General features: G+C 36.9%; 2 protein-coding genes across 3 annotated transcripts; both read left to right on the top strand.

Annotated features, from left to right (window-relative positions):
- The first annotated feature begins 13,619 nt into the window (after positions 1-13,619).
- LOC110929339 (serine/arginine-rich splicing factor SR45) lies at positions 13,620-19,377 on the top strand. Of its 2 annotated transcripts, none has more exons than XM_022172480.2 (12): positions 13,620-13,913; positions 14,015-14,083; positions 15,923-16,011; positions 16,715-16,761; positions 17,114-17,194; positions 17,274-17,438; positions 17,516-17,769; positions 17,853-17,915; positions 18,008-18,112; positions 18,228-18,294; positions 18,381-18,418; positions 19,001-19,377. In XM_022172480.2, exons 1-12 carry the CDS (start codon positions 13,726-13,728, stop codon positions 19,101-19,103), a joined length of 1,269 nt encoding a protein of 422 aa, XP_022028172.1. In that variant the 5' UTR covers positions 13,620-13,725; the 3' UTR covers positions 19,104-19,377. The 2 variants fall into 2 exon arrangements, with proteins under 2 accessions (XP_022028172.1, XP_022028171.1); XM_022172479.2 differs by having other exon boundaries at positions 13,622-13,913; positions 17,274-17,442; positions 17,517-17,769.
- Positions 19,378-22,291: 2,914 nt separating this feature from the next.
- Positions 22,292-27,489, top strand: LOC110929336 (glucose-1-phosphate adenylyltransferase large subunit 3, chloroplastic/amyloplastic). Its single transcript, XM_022172478.2, has 15 exons — positions 22,292-22,641; positions 22,742-22,855; positions 22,961-23,134; positions 23,682-23,774; positions 23,855-23,938; positions 24,004-24,059; positions 24,153-24,246; positions 24,324-24,436; positions 24,796-24,868; positions 25,069-25,149; positions 25,348-25,434; positions 25,560-25,664; positions 26,103-26,209; positions 26,294-26,354; positions 27,015-27,489. The coding sequence occupies exons 1-15, from the start codon at positions 22,447-22,449 to the stop codon at positions 27,114-27,116; spliced, it is 1,539 nt and encodes a 512-aa protein (XP_022028170.1). The 5' UTR covers positions 22,292-22,446; the 3' UTR covers positions 27,117-27,489.
- Positions 27,490-27,609: the final 120 nt, after the last annotated feature.

Raw genomic sequence — 27,609 nt, 5'->3', positions numbered from 1 at the left:
CTATGTATATTTGTATCGCTGGCCACCCTGGCATGTGTGCGAAGTTTTAGTATGTGTAGTTCGCAGCCTTCCTGAGGCATGTGTACGAAGATTAGTCATAATATCGCAGCCAACCCCTGGCGTGTGTGCGAAGATCAGTTCAAGTAGGTATACTAGTCTAGCTGTATCTCATCACTTACCACCCTCACCCTGAGGACTCATATCATTATGTTCCGTTAACTAAGTATGTACGTATATTTCATTCAATCCCATTCCCACCCTGGGAACCCCATGCCTTGGCTGTGTGAACTCACCTTGGTTTGCTCGGCAGATACACAAAGAATACAGGTATCAAGTAAATGGTCAACCACGTCCTATCACGGTGATCACATAAGTCAGGTTTGGTTCAAGTATCATACGTATGTATCACATAAGTTAACACGTTGCAAGCATGCAAGGATCACGGTAAACACGTACACGTATCAGCAATCCGATAAACAATCTAAGTGTTCGGCCCAATCATAACCCGGCCCAATGACCATAATAGCCCATAACAACATATCAGTCCAATCAGATAAGCAGTCCAATAGCAGATATGATAACAGTCCAATAACATGCAGTCATAAGTTCAATTATTTGGCCCAACTGATTGGGCTCGTGACAGTGAAAGCCCAACACAGTATACGTGCAAAGGTGGTCTCGAGTCGCAACGGGGATCTCGAGTCGCAACCGGGTTACGAGTCACATCAGGAGATTACGAGTCGCAACAGTAGGTTGCGAGTCGCAATGGCTGGTCTCGGTTCATCATGGTCCGGTTACGAGTCGCAACGGGACTCGCAACCATGATTGCGGCTGATGTCGTTGTGGTCTCGAGTCGAGACTGTGGGTTCCCGACTCGCAATCTGAGTCGCAACCATGCGTGTAACAGCTTTCCTGAATTCCTTAAATAACAATAACAACTAATCCGTGATTTCAGCAAACAGATTCATCAGTTTCGGAAACAGATCAAACATGATAATTAACAGTTCCAAAATATGGCAATTATCGATCAAATAGAGTCTTTAGCAACATATTTACATAAACTCTATGAACCCTAATCGGACATATGAATAGTATTCAAGAACATTCATATTATCATCGAGAACAGTAGCAACTAAATCAAACAAACATCCAATCGGATTACCAAACCAGCCGATTCTAACTAGCATGCACCCTAGCCTGTGTGTAATTACATCTGTTAATATGATTATCAATCTGTTCGAGCTATACCAACACTATCAGATTTATACATGAGCCGATTACATGAACATCATCAATCACATACAATAACCCTAGATTATCATGCAAGAAACATCATCAAACATGAAATCATATAACATCATGTATGAACAACCAACCATAAACACTAACCGATTCTAGAGTGTGCACGAGGGATGATCCGATTACAAGGAACTTCGAGACTTGAGAGGGTCGGCTGCCTTGGGTTCCGATCGAGAGAGGGAGCGTTTGGTGTGTGTGTGTTCTTGATTGCTAAGTTTGTAAAACTAAAACCCTAGAGGTAATGTGTGTATATATGCGTGTGAAGGGAAGTGGGCCGAAACCCCACATGGGTTTTCTCATGGTCTCGAGTCCACTAAATGGACCGAGTGGGTTTTCGTGTAATCCAATACTATTCGGTTTAAGCAACATATCACGCAATCACATAACCACGTAACACATAACATTCATATAACATCATGAATTCATTCAAGTAATATAGTTCCCGTGAGCATATAACGTTACACAAGATAAGTCTAGAGTACGGGTTGTCACATAAACAGTTATAAAAGTTTAACCAATACGATTGGTGTTTCAAAACAAACAATTTAAGTTGCAAGCGGAAGCATAAGTTTAAAGTTATAACATAAGTTCAATGTTTAATTAAAACGTGACACGCAGCAATCCGTGTCCCACAACGACTCTCCTCCATGCAAGCTCCAGCTGAGTACCTATGGTCCTGCAAAGCATGTAGTAACGAGTCAACAACTAGTTGAGTGAGTTCACAGTTGGGTGTTCGTTTTAGTTATTTCAAAAATAGTTTCCTTTAACTGGCATCCTGCCGTGGGGGTTACCCCATAGTTTTAAAAACGTGACTTGTTCATTCCCAGTTACTCTGGCATTCCAGCCGTGGGGGCTACCCCATGATAGTTATCAGGCATTTCGGCCGTGGGGGCTACCCCATGCGTACACTAGACTCGTTACCATATCGACTGCTGACTGTAGTCATGTTTATGTGCCCTGAAAACATCAATGTCTATCATCATTGACGTGCCCCAGATCCATTAGTTCACGCCCGTCCTCTGCGGCACGGTGTGAGGTTTGTCAGACCTAAATAGCGCTATCTAACTAATGTCCCGCTCGCCATTGGCCCGGCGATTAGTCGATACAAAAGGAGGGACTTCGTGATAGAGTTTTGGTCTAGTACGAGTTATCCGTCCATCCGGACGAGGAATCACATTCCTGAACCATAGCCGTCCTACCCAAGGAGGACGAGGAACCCACGTTCCTTAACCCCGTTCCCAACCCAGGGAATCCCATGCTTTGTAAAGGGTGTGAACTCACCTTGGTTTGCTCGGCAGTTAATCACGGAAAGTCAATTAAGTTGCAGGTAATCAATTAAGTCCTATCACAGGCATTATTCGTATCAGATTCAAGCCAAGCAGTGCACGTATGTTCAACACGTATTGTACACAGGTAATAATCATGGCAACACGTTTAACATAAACAGTTCACAGGTAACAGTCAAATACAAACCCAAAGTCCATGTGTGAGGCCAAAACAGTTGGGCTCGTAGTAACAGGCCCAAAACAACACGTCAACAGTAATACAGAAGTCCTTAAGTCCGGCCCACCATCCTAGGCCCATAACTAAGCAAGCCCATTAGTGCGGTTTCGAGTCGCAACCGGACTCGCAAACATGGTTGCGGGTCATGCTGTTTATGTTGCCTGTTGGTGGTTGCGAGTCGCAACCTGTGTCGCAGCCACGGTTTCGGCTTGTGCTGTTTTGGTCTCGAGTCGTAACCGGGCTCGAAACCATGATCTCGGCTTGTCATGTTATGGTTGCGAGTCGTAACCAGGTGTTCTCGACTCGCAACTGGTGTCGCAATGTGGAGATTTCGAGTCGCAACCAGGGTTTCGACTCCCCAACATCTGCTGGTTTCTGCACAGTGTGTACTATCCAATAGCATTTGAATATCATGCAACACAAACATTGTACTATCCACTAAAACATGTTTTATTGTCTAACCATTCACGAAATCAGATCAAACAAGCAGAATTCAAACATTTAACCCACATTCAAAGCATATTCAACAAGTTCTTCATGTTCTTCAAACATTCAAGCATATTCATAACACATTCAACCTTTGTTCAAGCATATTATGCATTCTTCCTAATTATACATGAACAACTATCAAACACTTGAACCAAAGACCACAATTCGGTCCTTTATTTACCCGATTTCATGACAAATGCAAACCGATTTCATGCTCCTTAAAACTAGTGGTTCAACCTCCTTTAAATACCAAAACATCATCAATCCGAAATCAAGCATGTTAACCGGTTCATTATTATCATACATGTAATATCATCTTTTTGTCAACAAATACAATTTTCTATCAAACCAACACTTATCATAACAATTAGCAAGCAAACAAAATGTCAAGATCATCAATACAAGCACAAAACATAACAAAGATCACTAACCGGTTAAGAGGTGTGAAAGGTGAACTTCGATTTCCAAGCTTTGACCGAGAATCCTAGTGTTGGCCGAGAATGGAGTGTGTGCTTGTGTTTCTTAGGGTTTTAGTGTGAGGGAATATAGGAGAGTGTGTGTTGTTCAAGAAAATGGCAAAGTTGCATAACCCCCAAGATTATATACTAGTTCTAAGGTGGTGTACCCTAATGGGCTTACAAGCCGGTTAAGGGGGTCACGGCCCAAAGGCCCAAGTCGGTTACTATACACTCGAGACCTCATGGTCTCGAGTTGGGTCCTTTGTTCTCGGGTTGGGTTCTCGGTTCACTTATAACACGTATATATATATATACATGCACACAAACAAGACACATTTCACATAAAAGGTTCACGTTTATCATTAAGTTAATCGGTTGACCAGTCACATAACGTACAAGCATGTTACATCGAGACACAAGAAAAGTTCTAAATTTCGAGTTGTCACAGAAAATTATTCAACCCATGATTTGGAATTAGGAGCCATAATTTTTGCCCTTAAGATTTGGAGACATTACCTTTATGGTAGAAAGTTTACCATATTCACAGATCATAAAAGTTTAAAGTATGTTTTCGGGCAAAAGGAGTTGAATATGAGACAAAGACGTTGGATGGAATTGCTTTAAGTCGAAAGTATCATGAAAAGTCAAAAAGGGCACATTCTCTTAAATTAAATCTACAAGTAGATCTAAACGATCAGATTAGAAAAGCACAAGAATCAGTAATCAAGGATGATACTGAAAAATTAAAAGGTATGATTAAGAAATTAGAACAAGGAACAGATGGAATTTGGAGATTCCATAAAAAGAGAATGTAGATACCTAAATTAGGAAACCTACGTCATCGTATATTAGAAGAAGCCCATAAGTCTAAGTATACGATGCATCCAGGAAATGATAAAATGTACCAGGATTTAAGGAAAGATTTTTGGTGGATAGGAATGAAGAAAGATATAGCAGCTTACGTTTCTAAGTGTTTAACCTGTTTACAAGTTAAAGCTAAACATCAGAAACCCTCAGGATTGCTGCAACAGTTAGAAATGTCAGTATGGAAATGGGAATTGATAACAATGGATTTTGTTACCAAATTACCCAAAACAAGAAAAAGTAATGATACAATCTGGGTGATTGTAGATAGGCTAACCAAGTCAACTCATTTCCTACCAATGAAGGAAACTTTTAGTATGGAACAATTAGCTAAATTGTATGTAAATGAAATTGTTTCATTACATGGAATACCTTTATCAATTGTTTCTGATAGGGATAGCCATTTTACCTATCATTTTTGGGCAAGTTTCCAAAAAGCAATGGGAACCAAGCTGAACCTAAGCACAGCTTATCATCCTCAAACGGACGGACAAAGCGAAAGGACAATTCAAACAATGGAAGACATGCTTAGAGCTTGTGTAATTGATTTCGGAGATAATTGGGACAATCACTTACCTTTAACAGAATTTTTTTATAATAACAGTTATCACACAAGTATCAATGCTGCACCATTCGAAGCACTTTATGAACAAAAGTGCAGAACCCCAGTCTGTTGGGCAGAAATTGGAGAAAAACAACTATCTGGACCTGAGATAGTGCAGGAAACAACCGACAAGATCATTCAAGTCAAGGAACGACTGAAAGCAGCACGTGATCGACAGAAGAGCTACGCTGATAACAGACGAAGCCGTTAGAATTCCAAATAGGAGATAAAGTATTATTAAAAGTCTCTCCTTGGAAAGGAATGGTAAGATTCATCAAACGAGGAAAGCTAAGTCCCAGGTATATTGTACCTTTTGAAATTATTAGAAGAATAGGACCTGTAGCCTATCAGCTACAACTGCCAGAGGAAATGGCAGGAATACATGATGTATTTCATGTATCTAATCTCAAGAAATGCTTAGCTGATAAATCACTCGTAGTGCCTCTTAAGGATATAGAGGTAAATGAACAGTTAAAATATGTAGAAAGGCCTCTACAAATTTAAGATAGGAAAATCAAGAATCTCAAGCATAAGAGATTAGTTCTGGTCAACGTGAAGTGGGACTCCAAAAGAGGACCTGAGTACACATGGGAGCTTGAATCTGAAATACAAAAGAAATATCCGCACTTGTTCCAGTGGATCTCGAGGACGAGCTCTAAAACAAGGGGGAGGATGTAACAATTCTAAATAAAACCGACACCCTCATAATTTTTCCAACACCCTAATATATTTTAAAATATCTCGATATGTCTTAAAATACACCCCGTATGTGAAAACCGAGCCCAAAATCCGTTATGCCATTAAAAATAAAATAAAAATCAAAATTTTAAGTTGAGGCGGGCCGTGTAAGCCACACCTCAACCTTACGCGGGCCGCGACAGGGTGAAAAGTGGCGCAACCCTGGGCCGCCACTTGGCCCAACACATGTCGAGCCTACATAGTGATCCGGATGGGCTACGCATTGACCGGAGGTCAACGCGGGCCACGTAGGCCCTGCCCCTGTGTTACACGGGCCGCGACAAAGCCAGAATCAGCAACTATAAATAGATGGCCTCGGATCTTCAGTCTGTTCGTCCCATTTTCATTTCTCAATCATAATTTCAGAATAGTAGAAGTAATACTCGGGTATTATACCCCCAATTAGCGAAGTTCTGCTACGATGTAAGTATCATAACCCCTGGAGACGTATTAGATACTCTGCCCGATTGATCTAGGGTTCCGTAACGGCTGTCGTGGTTCTGCCCGACGTAGTCGTTGGAATGCCGTCTCGAGGAGGGTATTACTAATGTTAAAATGGGTTATTATACTAACACACATGCATTTGTGTAATTTATAGATTATTCCCAGGAAATCCTTACTGAAAACCCTAAGACAGCAATGTGAGTAATCCTCTTTTTGTTAAAGGTTTTTACAAAACCTCACTTAATTAAACATATACTAAGCAGTTATTGAGTATTTGTAAGAATACAATTATCGTGGGTATGTTGGGTTTTGTATACAAAATTTGTTACGGGCGTAGTAACATTTCCATAAGTTGAGTATGACAGTACCATGGATGTTAATTGTATATCTTGGAAACAAATGTAATTGCGGATGTGCCCTCAATACCGTAAATTGGTTTTTATTTAAACTTGATTAAACTGGGATTCACTCACCAGTATTTTCCACTGACAAAATATTTTTAAAACACGTTTCAGGTAACAATATGTGAAAGCCAAATAGAAGCCAGCTGGACAGCACTAAAGGTTTGGAAAAGTGGCAATAAAGTTACCTAAAAGAAATAGATGTTTTTCTTAAATAAAAATAGGATTTATTCCTATGAAATGTGTGTACTGAAACTTGGGTTTTACCCATGTGTTTAATGTTATGAAAATGTGGCATTTTACTGATGTGCGTTAGGTGTAATATATTTTTGATGTATATTTTAAGTCATTTTTACACTTTTTAGCCAAGTTTTAAATTTATAAACACGATATTTACTAACACTAAACACACATATGGGCAAGTGCACCCATCGTGGACGTAGTATAGTGTTGGTAAGATACCGAGGTCGTCCAAGGACACAAGAGCTTTTAGTACCGGTTTATCCTCAACGTCTAATCAAATCAAAATGTTAGAAAAAGGTTTTTAAACTAGGAAAATAAAACTAACTAAAATGCTGAAAAGTAAAATAAAAATAAAAACAGATAGACAAGATGAATCACTTGGATCCGACTCGTGTGTAGTGTAACCTTTGATTATTTTCGCACTTTTGCACTGTTTAAGAGATTATCTTAGTTATTGTAGTAGGCCCCTCTTTTGAAGGTGACGTTACCCTCAACCCAGTAGTTTGAGTCAGCAAGGATACAATCCTAAAGGGTCGGATTATTGAAAGATTATTAATTAAGTTATTAATGCATAATGTGGTAGGCCTCTCTTTTGAAGGCGACGTTACCCTCGGCTAAGTAGTCTGAGTCAGCAGGGATACAGTCCTAAGTAGCCGGGTTAAAGTTTTAATAGTAGTTTAACTTATGAGGGGATCAAAGAGTTTGGACCCCTGCCATCCAATACCGTTGGGTATTGAAGGAGGTCCTACTAAATTTGACCCAGGTCCTTTGCAGGATCTATACACTGAACAATGGCAAGACTCTTACCAAACCGTTCCCTTAACCCCCGACCAGGTAGCCAACATACCTCCATATAGACCGTGGAGATATGAATGGTGAAAATCTTTTATTTTATATAGACAGTAAAACAATACCAAGACACCACGGACAAACGATAAGGAAGAATCACCTTCAACATAAGAAACTAGTAATTAAAGTCATTAATATAAAACCAATTAAAAAGTGCAAAAGATTAAAAATAAAAAGTATTACACTAAACACTTGTCTTCACCAAGTGATGTAAGAGACTTAGGCAAACATGGCATTTGATTGTCAAGAACTCTTACGATCAATCTTGGATCCCGAGACGACTCACACACTCTATGATGGACAATGGATGATGGTGGTGGATAATGGTGTTGTGATGGTGGTGGGTGGTGGGTGAAGTGTGAGAGAGGTGGTGTGCCAAGGGATGAGTTGCAAGAGCTCCAAGCACTCCTATTTATAGGCTGAACAGAAGCTCGGGCACGGCCCCGTGTCCACTGGGCACGGCCCCGTGCCCATCCTACTCTCTTTCTTCATTAAATGCATTTTCATTAAATGCATTTTTGTCTGCATTAGTTGACCACACCCCCGTGTCCACTGAGCACGACCCCGTGTGCAGAAGCATATCTGTACTATCAAGATTTGCCTAGATTTCGCGAATCTTATAGTTGACCACGACCCCGTGTCTGCTGAGCATGGCCCCGTGGTGGGCAATAGAAGCTTCTACCACTTTGTCTTTTCTGCTGACACTTGGGTACGCCCCGTGCTCACTGAGCATGGGGCGTGTTCAGGCTTCTGTCTTCTTGTTTTGCTTGGGAAGATGCTGTGGGGAGGTCGGGCATGCCACGCTTGTTCCTTTTCTTGTATTTATGTTAGATTTAGCTGCCTTTTTTCTTCTTTTGTTCATTTGAGCTCATTGAATCCTGAAAATACAAAAGGAAGATAAAAGCACACTTTTCCAACATTAGTACTAAAAAATGGTTAGTTTTATGCCATGATTGATGTAATTTATATGTTGCGTTTTGTGCACATCATTTACTCTGATAAAATATTTCCTAACTACTGTCCTGATGAAAAAATTCCGCTGCCAAATTACACAAACAGGATACCACCGAAACTGGCTCACGGCCCCCGCTCCCAGGATGGGATTAGGGGTTGTGACACAAACCAACCCAAATATCAGACATGACAATTAATGGCCTAAAAGACTCGTTTATCGTGAAGTACGACTGCCTATTAAAGCTTGTCCCCAAAACACACAAGACATTCCTTAGAATAAACTCAATTGCGACTAAACCTCATTTGACAACTACACAATTTAACATCGTTCGACAACTGCATAATAAACATCATTCGTCACCCGCATAATTAACCCCATTCGACAACTGCATAATAAAACATCATGTGTCACCCGCATAATTAATTACCATCCGTCACCCACATAGTTTATCATCATTCATCACCCACATAGTTTATCATCATTCATCAACTACATAAATAAATATCACTTGCCAACCATTTAACTAGTGCGAAACAAATAAGCATACAATGTGGGAACCTAACAAATCAATTGTTGTCCGTAGGCTTTCATCATTACCCTTGTCAGGGTTTTGTCACCTCCAATTTGACCCCGAAGAGTTCGTCACCCGCATATTACCCGAAGGGTCCGTCGTTGCCACTAAGGCTATTCATTAAACACCTCAAGGGTGTTTCTTGTGATCTGACGCCATCCCGAAGGTAACGACCCCATCACGAGTAACCAGCATCAAGCACCTCAAGGATGCTAAATCACATAGACACACATACAAGGTCTAAAGCACGTCAACTACCTGATAACAACTACCCTCAAATTCCCATCACTACTACGGTTTGAAACCTAGTGATAAAATCACAGAATAAAATTCTACATGACTCATGTCATGCTATTGATATCGACACCTACAACGCCTCATACCCCAACAACTTCACATCACTAATAAAACATCATACAGCTATGCAGGACTAATAAAGTCGAGTTAACCAGTATGCCGTAAAAACCATTCCGCGTGGGATAACGTTTATAAAAAAATTAATCACAAAACTCGAAAATATATAAAACTCACAACATGTATGAAAACATGTGATAAGCATGTATCCCAACCCTAAAAACATTAAAAAATGTGAATTAGAACTCACCGGTTGCAAAGCTTCTAGTATAGAAGCAAGCGTCTTGTAAATGCGTACTCGAATACGAACCCACAGCCCGAATAAGGTTACTAAAACCCTATAGACCCTCACATACGATAACATAGTCACAGCCCGCTCTGTGTTCACAAACCATATTCTTTAAAATCTAGATGAGAGAATTGAGATGCATGCTAGCATGCTTAACTAATTAAGGTGCATGCTAGAATGCTTAATATACAAAATTTCAACTTCGGTTTCCATATTCGTAGCACATGATGGGATGGGTTTGGAATGGTTTTTAACATGCTTAAGTGACTAACCTTATGAGTATTTATGTGTTTAAATGTGTGAAATTGAATAATTACGAGAAGCATTTGTAGGTTAAACACGAAGATTGGACGTGTTTCGAGAAAAACGAATGAGTGCATATGAAGATATTGATATATGGCATGAGAGAGGGCTGAATTACGAAGACGTAGGTGAAAACGGTGAAGCAAATAGACTTAAAACAAAGAAGTTATGAAAAAAACAATTTTGGAAAGAATCTATTAGTAGTAGGCTACGACTTCAGTACGGACACCCGTATTTAGTTAAAAATTCAAGCCAAGCTCTAACACACTCTTAATTGTTTAATTCATACTTCATGTACACACCCCCATACGTAGATCCTAACCATCACCCAAATCATGGCCTCCTTACAACCCCAATTTAAATCCACGGTTCATAATAGTAGATCAAATTTATACTACCATCATGCATACATACTCCATCTGATCCGTAACAAGCTTTATCATCTTCACCACTCTAGTTCGTTTATGAACTTGCCTAAGCACACCTACACATCCCCATGGCAATTTGAATTAACAAGACTAACCTGAGGTGATCTTTAGTTAGTGATTATTAACTAACGTAGCTACACGTACCAACCTAAAGCAAGGTCGACATTATCACCTCCTTCTTCCTCTTTAGACGTGAGTACACGGTTCAAAAACCCTAACAAGAATCCCGTAAACAACATAACTAACACACTCAAAACTATAGTCAGGCGCGAGTACACGGTTCAGAAGCTAACTTGGTATGCGAGTACAATCAACCACCCGAGACTGTCATGAAATCCGGGTCTCCACCATCGATTAAACCCTAAAACAAAGAGAACCAACAAACTACTAAAATCCAGCCACGACAATGGTAACCACATGCTCTAACGACCAACTAACATGGGTTTGATTGAAGGAGAGGCATCAATTTGAAAGCAACATGTTCTTAAAACTAAGCACACATATAAGAATGAATGGGGATATCGAATTAAGTAAATCAGGCTCGGTTTTAGGGTTGGGCAGTCGGGGCAGACGCCACGGCCCAAAGGGTTTATAGGGCTCGACAAAATTTCAAGGCCTAGATTTTTTAATGAGCACCGTTATGTTAAATGTTTAATAAATGAGTTTAATAACCAAAATATGAAGCTAGTTCAATGGTTAAGACACTCAAATTTGAAAACCAAGGTCATGAGTTCTAATCCCCTCCGGTGTATTTTTATTTAAACAATTTTCAACTATTAGTCTTCTACGTTTTTATTTATCAATCCACTTAATTAATTAACAGTTTGATCTAGTTTTAGTTAATGTTTAGGGTTATAGTCTTATGGTCATGAGTTCAAACCCCATGATTAACTTTTATTTTTAGTTAATGATTTTGTAACGATTCATTTTCTAAAAACAATATTAACGTTTTATAAACTGAGATTACACGACATGTTATGCCTAAAAACATCACTAATTTGAATCACATATTTATATATACAGAGTGTATAAACATATTTTTATCAAACTACACCACTTTTGGTTTGTTTTGTTTATTTTGTAACAATTATCTTCGTATTATGGTTTCTTAATACATAACTGATGAGTTTATATTATAATAAGTGGGCCTAATTTTTTTGTTTCGCCCAACGCCCAAATTTTTATTATTGTTCTGGGAGACGGCCCTGAAGTAAATGTTACCAGGTCTAGCGTTTCAACGAGCATAGGGTTTCGTTCATGTTTAAGGCGACCTTGTGTTTCTTTGTCAAGTTAAGCGAGCGTGCGTGTAGAGGCCGATTAGGAGGTGACGATAGTAGGGTTATTCAATTTTGTGGATGATGATGATGTCTTATGGTTATACGATGCTATGTTTTTATTTTATTTTATTTTAAGAAAGGTGATGATTAGAAATTTACATGAAGTCCCTCAACTTTAATTCATAAAGCATTACCATCATAAAGCTAATAAAACTCACTTCAGATAATGACAATCAGGTCCCTGCAGTTCGTTTCATGCGTTTCGGTTTCGAAATTATCTGTACGACAATACACCGGATCATTCCAATCCATTAAATACAATCTTACGCGCCAAAACCTGTTAACTGATCCACTAAAACAATTCGGATAGTTGATTCATTTGCTTCGTTAGAAATGATAAAATTTGGGATGTTACAGACATGCTCATCGTTATTTGGGTCTTCAAACTCTACTATCCATTTGTGATAAACATCATGAAATCTTTCAATCGGTTTGTATATACTTATGGTCTTTGTTTTGAGATTATCACTTGTACGGTCGATTTCAAAACTCCCCATCAAACCTCTCCTTAAGGCAATTCCAAAAACCAGGACCACAATAATTCCTTGTACCTTCCTCTTGTAAGTCCCGGTGGGATATATACTCGGTTCGACTACCTGAAAGTTCCTACCCGGTTCTTCATATGTTTTTAACAATCAATTCCCAACCGGTTCATACCCTTTTAACTAAAATGGTGGGATCTAAAATGGGCTTAATCCATTTAACTACCAAACCGGTTTCGTTCTACTTAATCCACTTGGATAGGAATGGCAATGGGTCGGGCTTGGGCCGGGTATTGGTAATTCTAGGCCCGTACCCGGTTGTAATTCTTTAGCCCATACCTGGCCCGTTACCCGTCGGGTATTTTTCGGGTAATTACCCGTCGGGTATCGGGCATACCTGCGGGTATCGGGTATACCCGTTAATTTCTTAAAAATACATGTTAGGACAAATATGCAATTTTTACTTTGATGTTTATATAATTTACTATTTTAATGACTATAATAAATGAAAATATGACTAATAACTTACATATCATAATCAGACCACATATACTAAACTAAATTAAAACGATTATTTAATTAAATAATTATATCAGGACCACCTATCTGCATAAAACATTCACATAATAAAGGGTGATAGCTTCCATATCGAATATACATGCTTAAAAATAAGTTATATGTTAACTAAACACTTGCTAAATAAATAGCCACATATGACTATAAAGAAGGTAATAAATACATTTACTAAGTTTATATATATGGAAAACTATAATTCGGGTATTATTCGGGTAAATGGGCCGGGTATCGGGCGGGTATCACTAAATCCCATACCCGTACCCATACCCGATTTTTTTTCTATTTTTAAGCCCGTACCCGGCCCATACCCATTGGGCTTCGGGTATACCCGGCCCGTATGTTTCGGGTTTCGGGTATACCCATCGGGCTTGGGCTTTTTTTGCCATCCCTACACTTGGAGAGCATATAAATGGGCCTAGACAATAGACGATCTAGTGAGCCCAATAACCACAACCAATCATCACAACCAAACACTCGTTATCATCTTCAATCTTCAGCTAGGGTTTCTCTGAACAACCCGAGCACTACTTTGTCATCAATGGCGAAACCAGGCCGCGGCCGTCCCGCCGCACCCTCTCGCTCCGGCTCCGCCTCCTCCTCCTCCTCTCGCTCTCGATCTCGCTCCGTCTCCGGCTCCTCTGGCTCCTCCCGTTCCAGATCTCGCTCTAGATCCTACTCGTCGTCTTCGTCTCCGTCTCGCAGCCGCAGTCCTCCGGCGAAGAAGAGGTTTGTTTTCGTGGTTGTAATCTGGTTATGTTTAGGTTATTTGAGATTTTTGTGTTTTTTTAGGGTTTTGTGATGCTGAGTTGTTTTTGTGGTTTTGACAGTTCTGGTGATGGACTGAGGCGAGGTCGGTCTCCGCAAGCGCAGTCTAAGAGGAGTTCTCCACCTCCAAGGTTGAAATGTTACTGTGTGATGTGTTTGTTTTACCTAATTTGAATAGTTGTGTTTGTGAATTGGAGCTACTACATTTTGACTACTTGCTAGAGATCCTATGCATTTTCATTTTTATCGGTTTTGAATATTGGTGCTTTTGATGTGTAATGTCTGTTATTTAGCAATTTATGTTGTGTATAGATTAAGATTATGATCTTAACAAAGGGTGAGCTTAAAAAGCAAAAGGTCTGAGATAAGCAAGGCGCATGCCGCATTCATATAGCATACGCATACCATTTTTTTTGGGTATCTTAGACATGTTTTAGGCTTGTTTAGGGCTAGTGTAGGGTCGTTTCAGTCTTTCAAACCAGTTTTGGATGTTGCAGACTAGTGTGGCTGGAATGTGTAGTTTTTTTACCTGAACTTTGCAAGGTGCTTTCCTTGCGGCTCAATTTTCCTGAGGGCCTAGGCATGCGTCTGAAGGGCTTTTGACAACATAGGCATTAACAGTTGCTTCTTGTTAGTTTCAGTTCGTGCTTATGGAATTAATTTTCCATTTTAAGGGCAGGTTTGATCACTTTAAGTGAAAAGCTGGTACTTGAGATGTAGTTGATCATACTATGTGCTCCTATTTTTTGATCAAGCTTAAAAAGTTGAACTGCTATTGTGTTGTTTGCTATTTGCTTTATTTATGGGATGTGCAATTAATATTATTGAAAGGTTAGTGTGTTAGTGTTATACCATATAAAATATCCAATGATTGGTTCATCTCTTGTTCATGATCTCAGTGTATTACTCAGTCAAAACTGTGTGGTTATGTGGGTTAAAACTAATCCAAACTTGCAGATACTTTCTGGCATACTTGTTAAAAGTCATCGCCTCTTGCGCCTAGGCCCATTTTCTAGTTGAGGCTAGGCAATTGCGCTTCAAGTCAAGGCAATTGCGCTTTATTCTTTAGATGATGGTTTAGGCGCATATTTTGGCGAGAGTCCTAGATTCTAGAGAGTTTTCGGCCAACGTATCTAAATTCTGGCAAGATTCCAGCAAGATTTCTACTTTTCTACACTAATACACTAATATTTTAAAACTTTTGGTACTAGATAGATGATCTTATTGTGCGCTTTTTTTTTCTCAGGCCCTTGCTTTTTTGCGCTTTGTGCCTAGGCCCCAAGCGAGGTCTATGTGCCTTGACTGAGCCTAGCGCCTTTAATAACTTTGCTTTCTGGTTTCAAAAGCATTCATTTTGATTGGTACACATAATAAAAGGGAACTTAATGATATACAAAAGTTATACATGCAAGCTTTTTTTGTATGAAGAAGGATGCACATTTGACTCGCAACATGATTTTCATGTATGTGTTAAGTTACTTTGACAAGTTGACTGCAAGAGTCAACTATGAGATGGACACAACTAACATAACATACTGTTTGATTGTTTTTTTGAAGAGGCACAGGAAAGCAAGTGATTTGCATGTTACTTTAGACATGTTTTAGGCATGTTTAGGGCTAGTTTAGGCTTGGGCTTCACATCGACTAGGCGCCGGGGTGCGTCTTGATAACTTCGATGCTAATACATGCCTATGGGTGTTTATATAATTTGGTTGGTAGAAGTTGATTTTTTCCATAACATTTGTATCATAAGAGATGGACACCATGTGAGGAAGGATAATATACAGTTCTCTAAATACTTCTGTTTTTATGCTACTTTTTAGGCTTTTTGATTTAGATAGGTGTGCAATCTTGCTTTTTTATTTTTAAATTAAGGGCTTGAGTTTCTTAGACCTGTTAGTAAAGTAATCATTCTGATTTCTTACCTGCAAAGGCTCTTTGTCTAAATTAACTTGTCATTGTTTTTACAGAAAAGCTTCTCCTGTACCTGAGTCACTTGTTCTTCACATTGGCCAGCTCACAAGGAACGTAAATGAAAATCATTTGAAAGAAATTTTTGGTAATACACCTGATCTGGTTGCTTACTAGTTATATACTCTTTTCTGTTTATTGTTTAAGTTTTCACTTATGCCTGGAAGCATTATATCTTTACGTTTTAGACATGTACCTAGTAAACTAAGAAGCCACTGATGGATACACTCATACACCACATGCTATTTGTTTCACGTCTTAACTGTCAATTTTACCTATTTTATGTCCATAAAAATCAAAAGCTGAAGTAGTAAAATGCATGATTAATCTGACACAGGCTCACTTTATTAAACTTAATTTAAGCGATTATTATGTACTGTCCTTATTTACATGGTCAAATGTGCTCGTTTAAAAATTTTGATAGATAAATAATTAACTTATATTTTTAAAAATTGTGTCTGAGAGCACTTGATTTGGCTAGTAGATTTGAAGCTGTAGTTTATACAAAATTGAAAGTTTAGCGCGCCAATGGTTACATTATTTTTTCGGTGTGATCATAGTATCATTTTTCTGTATCACTGTTTACTAATCACTTCTAAGATAATTAGTAGCTTTACTTCCTAGGGGAATTACTAGCATTACTTATTGTTACTTTCTTAGGGAAGTGACTGCTTCTGGAGGATAATGAATAATTCACTGTTTTTGCTAGACTTTATTTCCAGTGATTTTTTTGCTTATGTGTACGCTTACTGTTTATCCTTGTATAACATGCGCCTTATTTTTCACTACAGGAACTTTTGGTGAAGTTGTGCATGTACGGCTGGCTATGGATCACATTGTAAGATTTATGTTGTATATTCTCTTAGTGAGTAGGAATAAAGCTGGCAGTTTCAACTTATTTTACATACAAATGGGCTGATTGATGTTAAATTTTATGTAATAATTTAAGTTAAGCAGCTTAAGCAAAAAGGAAACTGCTCGTGGGGATGAAACAGGCTGAAAATAATTTGAAATATGTGTAAATGCAAAAAACTTTTTACGGTATTATGTTAAAACCAGTTTAATTTCTTGTTTAGTAGTTAGTGTTAGCACACTTTTTATGATGTTGAAAAATAAACCAAAAAAATGTTGAAAAACTCCATTTTCTATTGTTGAGGTTAGTTGAATATTGGTTTTCTGTTTATTTTCAGGTTAACCTTCCAAAAGGATCTGGATATGTTGAGTTCAAGTTAAGAGCCGATGCTGAAAAAGCTCAATTACACATGGATGGTGTACGTTTAATTATGACGAAAACTTTTAATCAAATAAAGTACTATTTTATAAACTCATGCTGTTGTGGCATTGTTGCAGGCTCAAATTGATGGGAAGGTTGTTCAAGCCAAGTTTACTTTACCTGAGAGAAAGAAAGCCTCACCACCTCCCAAGCCTTTGACCACCGGTTCAAGGAGAGATTTGCCCAAAAATGATAATGCTGGCGTGGATGCTGAAAAAGATGGACCCAAACGTGGCCCTGCTGCTGGTATACCATAATTATCAACCAATAATTATTTTTATGAAACAAGTAGGGTAACTAATTCTGTGTTTCTTTAACAGCATCTCCTCGCCGTAGACCTCCATCACCACCACGACGGAGGTCTCCTCCTCCCAGAAGAGGATCTCCTCCCCGTCGCCGTATCGACTCCCCTCCTCGACGGCCAGAATCTCCTTACCGCCGTGGCGGCTCACCGCCACCTCCTAGAAGAAGGCCTGCATCACCACCGCCTCCAAGAAGGCGGCCTGCATCACCACCGGCTAGAGGCCGCTCACCTTCTCCGCCAGCAAGACGTTATAATCGATCACCTCTTAGGTTACTTTTAATGTTTTTATTTGGCTAGTATATAATTAATATATTACTATAACTAGTTTTAACTAAATATGTATTTTTAATAGGGCATCTCCTCGTCGGCCGCGTGCTAGTCCCATTCGAAGGCGGTCACCCCCACCAAGACGCCGGTAATTATGATATTTAATTTAATAATAGTTATGTTATTAGTTTGTCTTTTTGTGGGTAAATTGCTTTACCAACTGTAATTTTGTGTGCCAAGGAGTCCACCTCCCAGAAGGTCATCTCTGAGTCGTAGGCGGAGCCGCTCGCCTATCAGAAGGCGTGCACGTTCACGTTCTCGTTCTAAATCAGTTTCACCAAGGCGGTAAATATTCTTACTTTTCGTTTTCAAAGTTTAATTCGTCTAAGTGTGAGACTTTGTGCTTCATAATTTCAATTGTAATATCATAACCATAGGTTGTTTCTTTACATTTATACAGGGGCCGGCCGCCAGTTGGCAGGCGCGGGAGGTCGTCATCTTACTCGAGTTCCCCAAGCCCACGAAAGGTCTAAACTTTGTTTAATTTAGTGACAAGGAGATTCGCCAACTACATTTAGTTGAAACTAATATTTATTCTTTTCGACGGTAATAGGTGGCAAGAAAAGTATCAAGAAGTCGCAGTCCTAAAAGGTAATTTTTAATGGTTTTAATATGTTTTTAGGGGTGTAAACATGCCAAGCACAAGCTCAGCCAATACGTTTGAGCTCATTTTTAAAAAAAATTCACATTGCTCTGGCTAGAATTGTTTGTCTCGAGTTATATATCGAAGGCTTGAGTTCACTTTCTGAGAAAATTCTTCAGTTGCTCAGGCTCAAATCGTTTATTAGTTTATTTGTTATTTTTTTAAATTTGTATACATATATAATTATTTTAATTACTTTTATTATAAAAAGTGTATATAATATAATATCTAATATGTAATATATGTTTTAAAAAAAAAATTACAATATGTATAAATATTAGAGGCTTGTTTAGGTTTTTGAGCTGTCACGTTTTATAATTAAAGGCCGGGTTTTGGTTTATTTAATAAACAAGCACCAATTTAGGTTCGGATTCGGGCTCAAACTCGTTTAAGCTTGGTAAGCTAATTCCGAGTAGATAACGAGAGGTTTTTCTCATTATGGATAAGAAAGTATTATTTAGAGCATGTTGAGGACATGCTTTTTAAGTTGCCAATATTTATTTATATGGTGGTTGTTTATGTTGGTGAAGGCCTATAAGACGTAGAAGCAGCAGTAACAGTAGCAGCAGCAGCGGCGGTTCACTTCCCCCACCACCACCACCGCCACCAGGACCACCACCTCGTAGGCCTTGAGTCCCATATATGGAGTACCGAACTTGGTTTTATTTCGGAACGGCCGATGTGTAGTGATTTGTGTTCTGTGGTTTGTTTGGATGTGATTAACAGAATTCATGCATTGACCGTCTAAACATGTCTATACTTTCTAAATCTCTACTATTTGCATCCAAATACATCTTGCTTTTGTCCTTTCCAAATTTGTAGTTGCAGCTGGTCGGTCATAAGATATGGTAGTTGTGTTCGGCTGATGGTTTGGTTTAGTTATATAAATGTGTGTTACCGGTTGTTATGTTTATATGTTTAACTAGCGTCAACTCAAACAATCGAGTCATCTGAACGTGACATGCGTTGTAACTTATGTTATTAGTGTGTGAAATAGATTGCATGCAGACTGTAGTGAACTAGTTATGTTTTAGTCAGTTGAATGATCTATAAATTTTATTTTAAAATTGTTTAATTTTGGTTATTCTTCAAAATATAAAGATTATTAAACGTATGTTAAACCCAATAGTTAGTCCTAGCTTTCGTTCGTTATTTTTTCTTATAAAAACCAAGTTTGTGGCTGTTTTTTTTATCTCGCCATTTTGACATAAATATTATTAAAATCAGAGTTTTGTTGGAGCTTTATTTTTTGTTTTAAAGTTTCAGTTTCACCTCTTATACTATAAAATACTTTATACTTTGATCCAACAATTTTATTTCTCTTATAACTTTTGTTTGTTAGGATATATTTTCTAAAAAGTAAATACGTATCTACTTCGAATTTTTTTCTCGAGGCATTATGATATACTTGTTATTAAAAACAGAGTTTTACTTGAATAGCGGTATGGTGACGATCCGAGCCGTTACCGACCGAACGTGAGTACCAGTATCGGTGTACTCCGAACTGCTATCGGTATTCGTTGTGGTTGCACGAATTTATTTATATCGAGGTAAAAAATACTTTTTTTTTGGATTACATGATACGTCATTTGCGTGATTTTGTTTTCTTTTACACACAAAATGAGTCTTACAAATTATAACACGCGTGAGTTTCAGTGTTGGTGGGTAGACACATGAGCACTTGTGAGTTCATGGTACAATCATAAGACTGCAAGTTCTCTGTTTTTTTTTTTCTTTTGTTGCTAAAAACTTCATTCACCTTCTGTTTCTTTCCACGTGTTTTATGCTTTGGCCCAAAATGCTGTCGAACTCTTCAATTCTAAAAAAAAAATTGCTTGCGATTATCTACTGTCGATGAGAAGTTAGATTTGAGAGGAAATGTCCAAAATGCACCTGGCTTTAAAAATATTAATAATCAATTAATTATTAAGTAATAATAAAGTTAGATATCTATCTACTATAATAAAAGAAACTTGTTTTTGGACACTTGTCATTCTCTCATGTAATTGATTAAAATTATTAATAATACTAAAAATAATAATATTTAATCTAAATTAATACAAATTCTTATTATTAATAATATTTAATCAAATCTAAAATCTAATATAATAATATAAAATGCCGACATAGATAATTATTATTTAATTTAAATTATTAAATATTAATTAAATAAATATAAATCTTATCAACTATATGAAACCAACCAATGGAGATTCTATTTGTCATTATTCTAGACCATCCTTAATTGTAGATAATTATTATTTTCTTTAATTTATTAAATATTAATTAAATTAATATAAATCTTATCAACTCTACAATTTGTAAAATAGAACTGGCATTTTTTCATTCTAAATTAACGACCAAAGAATTTCAATGAAACATACACATCATTAGATAAGGTGATACAAACTGTATATTAGAAAAGAAAAAAAACAACTCAACCTATTTAATAGCATTTCATTTATGAATCAAAATACCACTGAAAAAAAAATAATTGAATATAATTGTTATATTGATATAAAAAGACAATTTGTAAAATAGAATTGGAAATTTTCATTCTAAATTAACGACCAAAGAATTTCAATGAATCATTATGTTATCTAAAAAAGTGATAATAGGATCTTTATTAGTCATTTAATCATTTTCTTTCCATCAAGTTTTTAAAACTAAAATAACTTTATATACTTCATTATTTAAAAAAATATATATATACCATAAAATCAAGTATTTTGCGATATTTTTTTTTTATAAAAGTGACATTAAAAAAGTAACAAAAAGGTCTATTCCATAATGGTCTATTCCATTTCGTATCTTATTCTTGCATATCAAACACTACCCCATGTAATACACAGAGTTTTTAAAGATATATATTTTTTTAATTACTTGCTATAAAATTAGATTTATTCAACCCGTACAATACATGGAGTTTTCTTAAAATATAACTTTTTAATATTTAGTATATAAAATTACATTTCTTCCACCCGTGAATACACAGAGTTTTTTAAAATATAACTTTTTTATCGTTTCATATATAAAATTACATTTATTTAACCCGCACAATACACAAGGTTCTTAAAGATATAGTTTTTTTATTATTTAATATATAAAATTATATTTAATCTCAACACGTGTAATAAATGGGGTTTTTAAAAATATATTATTTTTTATTTAGTATATAAAATTACATTTATTAAACCCGTGTAATACACGGGGTTCTAACCTAGTATTACTAATAATTAAACCAACCCATCCACCACGCCTTTTGTTTCCTTTAAATTGCTACTCCGATTATTTGTTATCAACCTTCAATATGAACTTAAGAAAATATCGTTGCAAAGTTCCTTTAGATATCGCTTTAGCTCGTTGTCGTCTTGAAACCTACAAAACATATAAACGACTTATAGTATATTTTCTACACAAATCAATGAAATTATTAATAATATAAAATTTTGTACTAATTTTAATGCTTTGATATTATGATTAATATAAAATAAAAGGTACCTAAAATGTACAGATCACTTATACAGATCCTCGTATACGATCCGTATTGAAATGTCAAAGTGTACCATTAGAATCCTCCAAAGGAAAACGTAAGTATTTTTTTAATTTTCTAAAAACATGTACTTTTTAAAAAAAAAATAAAATTTGACTTCATCTTTATAGGAAAACCAGGAAACACGAGTTCCCTGTAAAAAAAGTTATGCCGGAGGTAAAGCAAGAGACATAAAAGAAATTCACACGAGAATATTCGTGGGTATTAAATTTAAATTTTATAATAATATATATAAAAGATAAGGACCGCTGAATCACATAAATTTTCCACAAACAAAAATACTTGTGGATACAGATTTTTATGGATAACATAACTAACCACAAGTACCATGCAATGCAATGCAACTCCACCCCAACCCCAACCCCATGTAAATAACATGACATTTTCATTACCTGCAAACAACAACACATAGAAAATAAAAATATGGCCTTATCACTCTCCACCACCATAGTCCGCCAGCCACATGGCAGCTCGGGATTGGCCCCGAGGGACTGGAGGCCGGTCAACGGTGACTTAATGGGCAAGAAACTAAATTTCATTCAGAAAACCCAAAAGAAAAACAATGTTAAATCAAGCATATGCATGACCCTCACCGGCATTGCTACAGGTGAGGCAAAGGTGAGTTGTTGTTTTGACATTTTTTTTTTCAAAAAGTCAAAGTCAAAGTAGCTTCATATAGATGAAAACTTGAGATTGATGAACTTACTTAACTGTGCAGTTGAGGGACCTTGATATGGAGAAAAGGGACCCGCGAACAGTTGTGGCGGTTATATTGGGAGGTGGAGCGGGTACCCGTCTTTTCCCTCTCACAAAGCGCAGGGCAAAACCTGCGGTACGCATTGTCTTTATTTTATAAAGTTTGACTAAGATACATTGTTTTATTTAAATTGAATGATTTATGATGAATGCAGTAGATTGATGTATGGTAGTTATTTAGGTGCCAATTGGAGGGGCCTATAGGCTGATTGATGTCCCCATGAGCAACTGTATCAACAGCGGGATCAATAAAGTCTACATTTTGACTCAGTTTAATTCGGCATCACTCAACAGACACTTGGCCCGCGCTTATAATTTTGGTAATGGTGTTACCTTTGGAGACGGTTTCGTTGAGGTACTCTTGATTTTTGTTGGAAGTTGGGAAATGGGCAGTTGGGTTGAAAGCAACAAAACTGTACTTTTAATGTTTAAAACCTTAATCCACTTTCTAATCATATTTGCTAAACTCATTGTTTATATAACAACGAAAAAGTTACCCATTTGCAGTGGCGGATCTTGCCCGTTGAACGTGCCAGGGCCGAAAGACACGGGCACTAAAAAAAAGTTCGGGCAAGCCCGGGCCAAACATAGTATATGTAAAAAATTTCGATCGAAATGCGGAAAATTAGCATTACGGCCGAAAAACTTGCCCGGGCCGTGGCCCTGCCACATCCCTTCTAAGAACCGCCCTTGCCCATTTGACCCGTTAGCAACAAATACAATCCGATTTTTTTTTTTTTTTTTACTAAAGTTAACATATATTTCATTCCAATCATGCGAGATAAAGGAAATCCGTTTGACTCGTTGAATTAAGGAAATCCGTTTAGTCTAAAATAAAGGTTCCAAATGTTGAGAGCCCATGTCACAAATTCTAATAATTATTAGTAATCATGTGATATCAGGCACTCTCCGCAACTCAAACTCCAGGTGAGGAAGGTAAGAGGTGGTTCCAGGGTACTGCAGATGCAGTTCGACAGTTTCATTGGCTGTTTGAGGTACCCGAAACGAAATACTTATTTGGACAAACTAACGTATTATTAACAACACATAATATAACTAACTTTTGAGTCTGTAGGATGCAAGAAGCAAGGATATTGAGGATGTTCTCATTCTATCTGGAGATCACTTATACAGAATGGATTATATGGACTTTCTTCAGGTGAAATGTTTATTATAAGTTTTTTTTATATAAATTTATATGCTATATCTTTATTTTTGTTGCAGAGCCACAGACAAAGCGGTGCAGATATTACAATTTCCTGTTTGCCCATGGATGATAGGTTACTTGTGTTTATTTTCCAAACTGAATGACGACGACAATGATGATAATGATATAAAAATATTTATTTTATTATATTATTTACACATGACAGTCGGGCCTCGGATTTTGGATTGATGAAGATTGATGGGAAAGGAAGAGTTGTTTCATTCAGTGAAAAGCCTAAAGGGAATGAGTTGAAATCAATGGTAAAGATAGAAATATTTAAAACTAGCATCATAGAAAGATACGATAAATGATTTATACCTTTAAATTTCTACTTCAGGCGGTGGATACGACAGTCTTGGGATTGTCTAAAGAAGAGGCGGACAAGAAGCCGTATATTGCCTCCATGGGAGTATATATTTTCAAGAAGGAGATCCTTTTAAATCTTTTGAGGTACAAGACACAGGATCAATGGGCGGTCGGGTGGTGGGTAATGGGTCATTTAGTTATGGGTTGGGTCAGGTTGACGCGCAAACACTTTTTGTCCATTTTCTATAACTTGTTATAGTATTAACATGACGATATAAATCTTTGAAAAAATGATTTAGGAGGTCGATCCGTAAAAATAGACTTTAGTGACTTTCAAGTTTTTAACCTGTTCGACCCGTTACCCTTTTTAGCTTAATGTCTTGATTTGAACCGTTTGAAATAATATACGACCGGACAAGATACAAGGTCTACGTTGTCTATATTTTTCACAGTGAGTGATTATCTTCACATGATTTGCATAACAAATGTTAATTAACTTGCAGATGGCGTTTCCCTACGGCAAATGACTTCGGATCAGAGATTATCCCTGCTTCAGCCCAAGAATATTACATAAAGGTTTGTTCAATCCCTTCTGAATGAATCAAGACGATATACATGCACACACATGCGGTTGTATTATATTTATATATGTATCTATATACGCATTTATGTATGTCTGCATGTATGTATAAATAATTGTGTATATATGCATACATGCGTATGTATACATATATGCATGTGAATACAATCAAAACTTTAAAAAAATTCAATTGCAGGCGTTTTTATTTAACGACTACTGGGAGGATATTGGTACGATCAGATCGTTCTTCGAAGCAAATCTTGCGCTTACCGAACATGTGAGTTGCATTCCAACTTCCATTATGCTTTGGGATCATTTTTTTTTTTTTTTTTTGTTTCATAAGCTGTAAGGTGAAGAAGGGTATAATCATCATATTATAATTTGTAATTTCAAAATTTGTAAATAAGAAAATCTATGTGTTTTAAATGAGTACATTTGACACTAAACTATTTTCACATCTGATTTTGCATAACAGCCATCGCGGTTTAGCTTCTACGATGCAGCTAAACCGATGTATACCTCCAGAAGAAATCTACCACCATCAAATGTTGACAACTGCAAGGTTAGTAATAGCAATATAAGATAATATTCAACTGTTATTTATTCCTTACAAAAAAATAAATAAATAAATAAATAAACGAAAAACAATCTATGTGCCTCATTCTCTACCTTCACATTGTTATGCAGATCACTGACTCGATCATATCGCATGGTAGTTATCTAACTAATAGCTTCATCGAACACAGTGTTGTCGGTATTCGGTCAAGAATTGGTTCCAATGTTCACTTAAAGGTTTGTTATTGCATTTAAACTAATTTTTTCTAGTTTTAAGTTATATAAATCCATAATCACTTTCAAAACCGCATGTTCACTTAGCCTTTAGACCAACCTGCCTTTGATCTACAGGTTGGTCCGGGTGACCTGATGGGTCCGCGAGTTGACCCATTTAACCCGTTATTTCATAAAATATAGAGATATGTAATTGTTTTATATACATTTGTATTTTTTTTATTGTAAATTTCTTATTTTAGATAAATGCAAAACAAATAAAATAAAATAGGAATTCGTGTTAAGCAGGTTCATGTGCAATACAATCTTGGAATACGTGTTGGGTTCAACCCGTTAACCCACAAACACGACTCGTTTAGCACCGTTGCATTCGACACTAGTTATCAGCTTATAACACTCCACTTTATAAGCATTGTTTTGTTTGTATAAAAACTTATACAGGACACTGTGATGCTTGGCGCTGACTACTATGAGACCGATGCCGAAATGAAGTCGCTGTTGGCAGAAGGCCGTGTTCCTATTGGAATAGGAGAAAATACAAAGATCACGTGCGAAAATCTAAAACTTGGTCAAGTTAATGCAGTAGATTACTGTTTATTTGATATTAACGCATTATTTCATATATTTTGCAGAACTTGCATCATTGACAAGAATGCTAGAATTGGAAAGAATGTAATCATTGCAAATTCAGAGGTAAGCTCATAAAAAAAATACTAGAGGTGTCAAAATGTGCGGGTCAGGAAATATGTTTAACGGGTTATAATGGATGCGGGCCAAAAGGGTGATTTTTGTATGGTTTGAAATGTGTCGGGTCGGGTCGTGTCGAGTCAACAACTAAAAATGTATAATTAATGTGTCAAATATGACCACAAAAATCATATTATTTTAGTGATATAATGCATTGGACAATTTTAAGTCTAGATAGAAGATCCTGTACATTAATCCAGAAGTGTGGGAAGTGTATTATAACACATATATAACACTATATAACACCATATAAACACTATATAACATTATGTAACACCATAACACTATGTAACACAATATAACACTATATAACAAATATAACACTATATTTTGTCTGATAGCATGTCTATGATAGATGTATAGTGTTATATATTGTTATATAGTGTTATATAGTGTTATATGGTGTTACATAATGTTATACAGTGTTTATGTGGTGTTATATAGTGTTATATATAGTGTTATAATACATTTCTCACACTTCTGGATTAATGTACAGGATCCCTACCCTTTAAGCCTATAACCTAACTGAGCAGACCAGAAAGTTATAAAACTAATGGAAGAATGCGAATGAACAAATGCGATTTTGACAGTTGCATAAAATGACAGGGAATACAGGAGGCGGACAGATCTTCAGAAGGGTTTTACATTCGATCGGGTGTTACAATCATACTAAAGAATTCGACAATTAAGGACGGATTAGTGATATAATGCATTTTGTTTAGTCTTCTCCTCTTTGAGCATGAAAATTGAAGGATGTGAAAAATGAACATTTATATGCAGAGAAAGGATCAACAGGCTGCAGGCATCATTGCCAATCTCTGTAAATGTGAATACATTGCAACGTTTCAAAATTATTAAATTTTGGTTTGATTATGTAAGCATGAGATATGTTTATAAACCGTTGAAACCGATCAAACAAAAGTATATCGGTTGGTTAAGTCGGTTTAAGTTTCACAAAGTTGACGGTTTACCATTAGAAAACCGGGTTTAACGGTCGGCTTATGGTCTGAAACTTGAAACCAGTTGTGTAAGTTGTTTACCTTTATGGTTAATGAGTTTATTTCTATATTGGAATATGCAATTAATATGTGTTTATCCCAACGGACCCAACCTATTAATTACGACTAATCCTGATTAATCGCTAGTTGGTAGGCCAACTAACGCCTATCGGTTCTTCCAACCATGCTACCAACCAATCAGG

This window comes from Helianthus annuus, chromosome 3 (assembly GCF_002127325.2).
Source record: "Helianthus annuus cultivar XRQ/B chromosome 3, HanXRQr2.0-SUNRISE, whole genome shotgun sequence".
NCBI classification, from domain to species: Eukaryota; Viridiplantae; Streptophyta; class Magnoliopsida; order Asterales; family Asteraceae; genus Helianthus; species Helianthus annuus.
The sequence above is the reverse complement of the archived record's forward strand: the minus strand, read 5'-3'. Positions and strand labels throughout refer to the sequence as shown.

Excerpts from the sequence above, each read along its gene's own strand:
- LOC110929339 (XM_022172479.2), top strand. The coding sequence starts at position 13,726 with ATGGCGAAACCAGGCCGCGGCCGTCCCGCCGCACCCTCTCGCTCCGGC. Across the intron at positions 14,084-15,922 it reads AGGAGTTCTCCACCTCCAAG|AAAAGCTTCTCCTGTACCTG; the intron begins GTTGAAATGTTA and ends TTGTTTTTACAG. Across the intron at positions 16,762-17,113 it reads GGCTGGCTATGGATCACATT|GTTAACCTTCCAAAAGGATC; the intron begins GTAAGATTTATG and ends GTTTATTTTCAG.
- LOC110929336 (XM_022172478.2), top strand. The coding sequence starts at position 22,447 with ATGGCCTTATCACTCTCCACCACCATAGTCCGCCAGCCACATGGCAGC. Across the intron at positions 24,869-25,068 it reads CCCAAGAATATTACATAAAG|GCGTTTTTATTTAACGACTA; the intron begins GTTTGTTCAATC and ends ATTCAATTGCAG. Across the intron at positions 26,355-27,014 it reads TAATCATTGCAAATTCAGAG|GGAATACAGGAGGCGGACAG; the intron begins GTAAGCTCATAA and ends ATAAAATGACAG.